Source organism: Scomber scombrus, chromosome 2, assembly GCF_963691925.1.
Source record: "Scomber scombrus chromosome 2, fScoSco1.1, whole genome shotgun sequence".
Classification (NCBI taxonomy): Eukaryota; Metazoa; Chordata; class Actinopteri; order Scombriformes; family Scombridae; genus Scomber; species Scomber scombrus.
In genome coordinates, this window is record NC_084971.1 from 753,778 (window position 1) to 763,207 (window position 9,430).

At 39.8% G+C, this 9,430-nt stretch overlaps 1 protein-coding gene across 1 annotated transcript; it reads right to left on the reverse strand.

The window, feature by feature from the left end:
- Nucleotides 1-3,515: 3,515 nt before the first annotated feature.
- Nucleotides 3,516-8,465, reverse strand: saraf (store-operated calcium entry-associated regulatory factor). Its single transcript, XM_062430345.1, has 7 exons — nucleotides 8,311-8,465; nucleotides 6,923-7,097; nucleotides 6,384-6,576; nucleotides 6,000-6,284; nucleotides 5,025-5,178; nucleotides 4,826-4,932; nucleotides 3,516-3,921 (listed from the first exon to the last, which is right to left on the reverse strand). Exons 1-7 carry the CDS (start codon nucleotides 8,385-8,387, stop codon nucleotides 3,896-3,898), a joined length of 1,017 nt encoding a protein of 338 aa, XP_062286329.1. The 5' UTR covers nucleotides 8,388-8,465; the 3' UTR covers nucleotides 3,516-3,895.
- Between the last annotated feature and the right edge of the window lie 965 nt (nucleotides 8,466-9,430).

Genomic DNA, 9,430 nt, shown 5'->3' on the forward strand with positions numbered 1-9,430 from the left:
GTCATGACAAAATGCCGCCCTGGGCGCTTGCCCAATTCACTCATATCAGGGACCGCTACTGAGTAGTTTTGTATTGCATTCAGTTATCATCGTCATGGTAAATGATTGCGTTTATTGGTGCTTGCAGAAACTCCAGCCTGCCAGGACATGGAGTCCACACAGGTTTCCTAACAGGAAAAAAACAGCGCTATCTTCCTGCCTGGGTGCGTTTTGTGCAGCTGAGGAGATGGGACTTCACTGCCAGCTACAAAAAACGCGGTCGTGTGTAGTGCTCACTTTAGTCCGGAGGATTATCATCCCAGCGATCTGATGGAGTTTAACATGGGATGTCGAAACAAGAACCAGGTGCGACTCATAGCTGGTGCCTTCAGTGCATACAGCTCGCCGGCGCCGATTTAACTACAACAAAATGACGCACTCCTCCTCAGTAGCCATTTTGTGATGTCACCGGTGACTCTGCTACCCCCTGTTGTGTGAGCGGTGTATTGCATTTCACGTATGGCCAGTGCGGCTTGCGTCCACTGTGAGTTGCTCGCATGGCTTGCGTCACTTGCTTGCGTCGATTATGAATCGGCCGGAAGTTTTGTTTTTCTATCATTTGCTAATTACCAGCTTAGTCAACTTATTGATTTCAGTCATGAGAAGCAACGTGATATGTATAAGCTGTTGTAGAGCAGCGCAGATAGCTTATAACCCCCAAACTAATAAGGCAGCAATGCCAGCTAACGTTAGCTAGCATTGCTAACGTTAGTTTTCTGTACAATAAGGCATTATTGGTATTCTCGGTTTGCTAATATTATAATCAGGGGCGGACTGGGACAAGAAATCGGCCCTGGCATTTTGGAACAGACCGTCACCCACCACATTCGATAACACACACCTTTTCGGTCTCTTGAATGTGTATACCAACTGCAACACTTTAAAACCACGTACCTTAAGCCATGCAATGAGAGAGAGAGAGAGAGAGAGAGAGAGAGAGAGAGAGAGAGAGAGAGAGAGAGAGAATTATTGGATTCACTTGTAAAGAGGCGCACAGCTGCATTGGTGTAACATAGGCAATAGACAAAATGATATAATTTTAAAAAGTGTGATTTTCTTTCATTTCTGTATATTGTCTACGGAGCCCGTAAAGGATCATGGTAAAAAAAAAAAAAAAGTTAATTGTGGCAACAATATAGCTATAACGTGCGCATGAAATACGGCCACGGATTAGTATCTCGTGGCCACGAAATAAGTAGGCTATAAAGTGTGCACGAAATACTAATTAATAATATTAATATCATTCCTGGGTGCTCGGTGCATTCTCAATGCCTCCCGTATTTCTGGTGACTGCTGCACATTGTAGAGCTCTGAAACTTTAAACATGATGCAGCTGATTTAAACATTATGCTCTGACACTGTACCATGAAATCACTTTAGTCTTTGGCAGATCAAAGTGGAATGATTTTTATTGATCAGATATTATCTGTGGTAATAAAGGATTGCGCAATTTTCTAATCAGTGTTCTATTAGCTGTAATATAGCAGTGTAAAACGGACTTCAGCAAATCAGGACCAAGCATAAAGATCATCAAAGTGATAACATAATGGTTTAAAGGAATTATAGCACATTTCATCAGACTTATTAATAATGTAGTGAACTTTTAATCTTCTGTGATTTTATTGAAGGACAAATGTCCAGAGAACACTACTGACACATTCAGTAGTTCAGTCAGAACAACAACAACAACCTGCAAATCAATACAAACTAGATTCTGATCACTGATAGGCTATACAGTAGGTTCCCTTGGCAACGTGATACATACAGTGAGCGCTACTGTAACTGCATCATTAAACGCTGCCGTTCATATAACCTATGTCTTCCCTCAGCTGAGAGTCTGACACACATGATGCTACTTTCAAAGGAGATGATCAGTGAAAAAGGCTTTTTAAGAACATTTCAAGCTGAAACTGTGAACAGAATTTGGTCCGGACGTAGGCTAATGCAGGTTCTAGAGAAGGTGCGCTCGATTTGCTTACCCAGCTGTCTAGGAATGATATTATTATCATTAATTAGTATTTCGTGCGCACGTTATACCTATTTCGTGGCCACAAATTATTATTTTGTGCGGCCGTTATAGCCTACTTATTTCGTGGCCACAAATTAGTATTTTGTGCGCACGTTATAGCTATATTGTGGCCACAATTTAATAAAACGTGCGCACAAGTTAATAAAACGTGCACACAAGTTAATAACGTGCACACGAACTAATAAAACGTGCACACAAGTTAATTAAATGTGCTCACATCTTATTAAATCGTGTGAACAAGTTAATAAAACGTGCGCTCGATTCCGTCAACATTAAAAATATATTGCATATCCTTTACGGGCTCCTAACCACCTACATAAAAACTGCACATTTTTCCAGGGCCAAAAAGTAGCTTAGCCTTGGTCTGGACTACTACTCATCCCACAAACAATAGTAGTCTAATAATGAAATTACAATGCTGGCCGCTGACTTACTGTTATTGTTGGTGAATGGTGGTTTTAAAAAGTGTTCTCACATTCAAGACTATTTAGTTCAGGATGGAAGACATACCAGTACTAACCTAGGCTTATTTTCTCATCCAGTCAGTGTACACACTGTCTTTATAAATAGCTGCTAGTGGTAAGGATGTTTGTTTATTTCACCTGCGTTTACAATACAAACTAACTTGACCATAGAACATTAAATTATTAAATAATAATTAAATTATTTTATTGACGTTTTATCATTCAATCAGATTTACCAAGGGGCTGGGTTGCATTAGTCTACTCATTACATAGCCTTAGTGTTCTGAAGGCAGTCCAGTGCCACCACCACCACTGTCATCAGCCAGGGGAGCTGATGAAGGCCCTGCCATGGCAAACATGTCGCTCATTTTTGCACATTTGGCAGCGTTTGCTTGAAGTGCAGGTTTCTTTTTGTCTCGCAGTTTCTCTGCGCCTCCTTTACGTTTCCTCTCCATCCTACATTGCACTGACTGCACACACCGGACTACTGACTATCAGAAGATTCCTTTATAATGCACTTACAATGGAAGTGATGGAGGACAAAATCCACAGTCCTCCTTCTGAGTACAAATGTATTTAAAAGTTGATCTGAAGCTAATATGAAGCTTCAGCGTCCAAATGAATCAAATCAAGTCTTCTATGTTTCAACATTAGTCTTTTTAGTGGCAGACAGTTGACAGTAAATGTGACAGTGCAAGTGGCCTATGACCATACCACTTTGAACCGGTCCGATCTTGGCTGATCTCAGAAGCTAGGCAGGGTTGGGCCTGGTTAATACTGACATGAGTAACCACCTGGGACCAGCAGAGTGCTACTGCCTCCTCACCAAACATACAGGTGACAGACATCATTGTTTTTTCAATGGCTTTCAGTGCTCATTTTTCTAGGTAGTTATTATTTATGTGTATTTTTAACTTTGGGAATAAGAGAAAACAAACAGTAGCAAAGATAATCTGAATATGTGCAAAGATTGAAAACCACAGTTTAAAAAGTTTGTTTTCTTTATTAGCAAGTTCTCAAAATATCACATCTCATAACCTTACAATAATATATCCACTTTAAAACACATTACACTCACCTACAAAATGCTCATCAAATCAATGAAGGACCATTGTCCTGTTAAGACAGTAAGTCACATCATGTTCTTTCACATACAGGACTGAAGCCTCAAAGCTAAAGCTCAAACCACACAAATATCTAAACAACCTCTCCAGAGGTATGAACAACTGAGGAGCGATGTTATCATTTTATTAGACACCATGGTTGTTTCATGGTGCTGTTTGACTTCCTACCTGCAGATACTAGCTTATGTATTATCTGTCAGTGTAATTCATTAAAGAGAATCTGTCCACTTTCACAGCTTTTATCTTCTTTTGGTTCCTCCAAAACCTGAAAAAACAAACAAAGATGTCAGGCAACCAGCTGTACTTACAGCAAGTCTGTGGATCTGATACATTTTACTGAAGCAGCAACAGTAAGAAAAACTAAAAACCCTATGATAATACAAGTGGGTGATATGGATAAACTTACACTATATATACTTTTATACATGGAGATTACAATATTTGTGACATAGATGTTCCAGAAGTTCTGTGGAGATACAAGTGATACAATAACGAGGTAAGGATGTCTGCTTTTGCCTTATTCAGCAAATGGAATGACTGTCATAAAACAATTAACATGGCCCTCAACAGTCTAATGAACACAGAGATAATCATTTGCTACTTTGGCACAAAAGGTATACAGACAGTGCCGGTCCTGGCCTCCCTGGGGCCCTAAGCTAAATTCTGCTAAGGGGCCCTGACCCATGAGCCAGCTGCCATGTAAACCATTTATTTCATTTGCCACAAAATCACACCTGATACACCAGTGTTCCCGCTACAATCCTCCCTCTTTTAAAACAGTTTGCATCATGTCATTTTAAGATGTAGACCTATACACAACAGAATGAAGTATAAACAATATTTATTGAATATAAGAAATATAAAATGTAAACAAATATTCAAATAAGAAATCTCATAAAATATAATATATTCAAATAAGAAATATTACATTAACAAATGTAATACACATCCTATTCAAATAAATATTTTGTTTATTACATATAAAATAAAATATATAATATAAAATACAATTTATACCATAGCTTGGCTGAATATTCTGTTCTTATTTACTGTGAGAGATGTGCATCCATATTGCCTAACTATTAACTAATTAACATTTTTTCAATCCATTACGTGTCCTGTACATGTAGTTAGAATTGACAATAAAGTGACTTTGACTCTCTCTCTACCTGAAGCAGTGCGTGTCCCAGAGGAAGAGGAAGAGGAAGAGTCTCTGGCAGGAGGAGGTCTGTGGTCAGTGTAACCTGAGTGATGGTTGTAGTTGTAGGGCTGGTTTCTGAAAAACAAACACACAGAGTCCTGAACTAGTCCTGTTTACTCTGTCTTTACTCAGCCATCTAGCCTTTTTCTGACCATCTGTCCACTGACCTCTGACGACCAAAAAGATATCCGAGCACCCCTCCTGTCCCCATGCCGGTCCAGAAACCATTTCCTGTGCCCGGTGCAGCTTGGCCTCTTGGGTACTGCTGCCCGTGAGTGTAGTCACTGTGGAAGCCGTAGCCTGGGTTGGCACCAGCATAACCTTAAACAACAAAAACACAGTCAACATTTCAGCAGTGCAGCAAAGTAGAATAGAACTGTATTCATGCTGCACATAAACAACATACATTAGTTTCTACAGGAGAGGAAACATCATGTGGTGATGTACTACTCTGGGTATAATGTGAAGGCCCTATTTTAATCGTGCAAGTGCAACGACAAGCATGGTGTGATACGTCTGCGTGGGCATCTCCAGCCATTATGGTTCATGCAGCAGCACAAAGTGCAAAAGTGTTGAGTAAAGGCAAATATAGATGGGAGGGTTCTGTAATAAATACATTCTCCATCAGTCACATCACTGCTCTCATAGCTTCTTCTGTCACATTGAAGCATGACAAGCTCAACTAATGGACGCAACTCTTCAGGAAATGTCTAATTACCACAAATCTGCTCTCAAAGACATAGTGTAGGTTTTTTCTTCAGGTAGTTATTAAAATTAAAACAGAAAAAAAATCTGGAAGTATTTGGTAAAGATGAGAAACTGATGCCATAATTCAGTCACAATTCTATGTATCTCACTTTGTAAATGGTCACATAGTTTAGTAATTCATGTTAGAAAACAGAATTTGCACATCAATGCAAAATTTCAACCAAAATACAACAAGCAGCTTTGTGCTGCTTCATTTGAATGAACCTCCCACAAGTTTGCACTTCTCCTCCCACCTGTGCACTGTGTGCTCTGTGCAGGTCACCAAAAGACCAAACAGACAGGCAAAGCAAGTTTCATGGCCAGGAAAATACTCTTTGTGCTGCTCGTTGCACCTTCACAACAATCAAAAAATCAAAATAATTAGCATGAACTACCAGTGAAGTCAGGTTTGAATCCTGGGGGTGGTGGTCCTGCTGCATGCTGATTATCTCTGGGATAACCAGTATGTGTGCTGTCCTGCCCCCCCTGGGGTGTGTTCCCACTGAGGAACAGCTTGTAGACGCCGTATGCTAAGAGCAGAAGCACAGCAACCCCCAGCATGCCTGCTGAGTCCTCAGTGCCTGAGGAGTGCCAGCTTTGCTGTCTCTGCTGGTTGTGCTGTGGATGATTCTTGTTGCCAAAGAAACCGCTGAAGAAGTTAGAGGCAAAGCCGCTGAAACCTGATAAAGGCAAACAGTGAACAAGAAAAGAAGAAGAGTTTTGAAATATCCAAAGACTGTACAGACTGAAGATGAAGTCTTAAATCTCATATCTCCTACCTCCAAACCCATCACTATGGGAACCCCCTTTTCCTTGTGTCCTCCTTCGGCCTTCTTCAGTCAGTTCCACAGTGTACTCCAACCCACAGGAGCCCTGCAGTATGTAGGCATCAGCAGGGTGGTTGTAGCCCTCACAGCTCACCTCAATGCGGCCAAATCGATACGCATTGTCCATATCTGTCTTACACTCCCACTGTGAGGGGGAGGGAGGAAAATTACAGTCAGCTGCCACATTAGTCAAAATATTCAACAGGAACATACCTTCTGGAATGAGCAAAACAAGAATATAATTCCAAGTATACAGGCACCCCAATAGTTCAGCAGCAAGGATAAGATCCCTCACTGGCCTCATATATATATATATATATACACACATACATATATATATATATATATATATATATATATATATATATATATATATATATATATATATATATATATATATATATATATATATAAGTCAAGCTTTACCAATCCTATAAGCAGTAGTATCCTTTTTCTCTGTCCTGGCTGCCTATCAGCACCTTCCTCCTCACCTGCACATCTACTCCATCCCAGCCTTTGTTCTGACACTGGACCACCTCTGGGATGAAGGCCTGGCAGCCAGCTGAGCCTCCAACACACTGGAGCTGAGGCACTGGGCTGGAACGCCTTGCTGTGGTGTAGCGATCCTTGTACAGAGTCAACACCTGGACATCCCGGAGCAGCACACTACCTGCAGTATGAAGAGCAGAAATATTTATAAGCGGGTATAATTAAACATTCAAAATCTCTGACTCTGCATTATAATGCAAAGTATCACATTACTTTTGAGGTGACAATAGACACATTTGGAATATGACACCGATTTATTTCCCCCATCACGTTTGACTGTGATGTATGTAGCTGGTTAACCAACAGTCTGTTCAGTGTCCTCACAGCCTGACCGGTCACTATAGTGACACTCTCTCTGCTTTCAGTACATCATGGCTTGTTGTGGACAGAGATGAAACACAATGCACACCTGGTGCAGCAGTAGAGATTTATTTAGATCAGTTCCACAGATCTACACATTTACCAACTTTTTATTTAGTTACAGACGTACTGCATGGTAGTGGTGCAACATGTATGCTGGCTGAATACAGTATAACATGTTTACCAGACAATTTACCCAGCTTCTTCTTCTGCAACTACTGTCTGCATTTCACTAGGAGTAAAGTTTTTCTACATTTTTACCATCATTACCCTCTTTGCAATGAGTGACATCACTCTCCACTGCTGCACCACTCCAACAGAGCTTTCTCAGCCTATATGGGAAATGAGATATAGAGACATGGGGGCATGGCAATATGCTAATTACCAATAGTGGGAACAGCCTGTGTATTTACAATGAGTCTGATTCACTAATGGTGTTAAGAACAACACTGGCTGGTGCATGCATGTTTTATGCACAAAGTAACAACATTTCTATGCACAACATATATTAGAGAAAGGGCCCTACAGACATCTATTTCCAGTTACATGATATGGAAAGCCTATAATAACAATACACAATGATTACCATTTGTAATGAAATGGAATGTATTGTGATACATTATAATAAATATATAATAAAGGTGTCACTGTTGCAGACTTGAACTGCAGTTTACATATGATGTAATAATCTGTAACACTGGCTATTTAATGAAACCAAAGTTCATGTTATTTTTAGCAGTTCTGTGAACATTAAATCAAGACTTATTAAAATGAAGTTAACGTTATATTTATGTTTAAGTTATGTATTTCCGCCTCGTTTCCACACACTTAATATTGGTTAAAAAAGCGGAAGTATGTGAACGGAAGTTGTGGTGTTGTCTAGTTTCACTATTTAGCTAGCTAGTTGTAGCTGTATGTGTCACACTGGGCTCACCTCACATTCAAATGAGAACGTTACTGAAATAAAAACCTACCGTCAGACCAACTCTTGATATGTCCCACAAATAGAAACTGCAAGGAGAATACCACAAAGCGCTTCATGTCCATGTAGTTCCTACAGACGCTGTGAACGTTGTTTGTAATCTCTACTAAACTTGTTCCACTGGAGACTCACTGGTCACTACACACCCGCCTGATGACAGCCAATCACAACATACTGTCACTTCCGTAATTGCGTCATATGATTTTTTTTTTTGGTTTACCCAACCAATGGGGAAAGTGCACGATTGCCGTTCCAAGCAAGAGCACCGCGCTGTACGCAGGTCGATATGTTGGACTTCCGCTTCCACAGTTGACAGGAAATCCGTGACCTTTTTATTTATTTATTTTTTGAACAAACATAAATGGAATAGTACAGTATTGAACATTTCTTTTTAGGACACCAGGCAAGCATCAAAACACTTCCATATAAAACACAGGAGGGGATAGAGGTAAATAAAAACCAGCAAAAATAAGTAAAGAAATAAATACATAATTAAAAGGCTGCTCCTTTTAATTATGTATTTATTTCTTTACTTATTTTTGTGGCACTTAATTTTTGTATGCAGATCTCTGGGCTCTGAGGATAAGAGTCTGCAATGTATCTTATATAAATAAGAAAATGCAGGCTGCAATAGTTGTAGTGGAAAATGGCCAAGTAAGTGGGGATTCTAACTATCCGCAGCAAAATCACAAGTTTATTAATCAAGATGACACCCATCTCTTTAAAATTGTATGAACAACCTCTTGAGCAAGTTGAAGCTATTAATCTAAATGGGCATTTCATGTGAGCTTTTTATCAAACCAAACCTAAAAAACCCTGCAAAACAAAAATAAAAAGGTCATCAATGAACTTTGTCAGGAGTGGGGAGCAAGTATAGCATCTCTACAAAATATACTGAGCACTCATGAGATGTGTTGTTGGCTATGGATGTGTAGCAGCTAGCTTACATGTCAGCACCAGAATCCTACCCAGGCTCATCAACACTGATTCTTCCTCCTGAAGTACAATTAATGGTCATTTCCCTTTGTGTGCAAACGATGCACCGTATATCTGAGCTCGGTAGCTGAGAAACTTGGACTACGACTTTATTTTATTATAATGCAATACC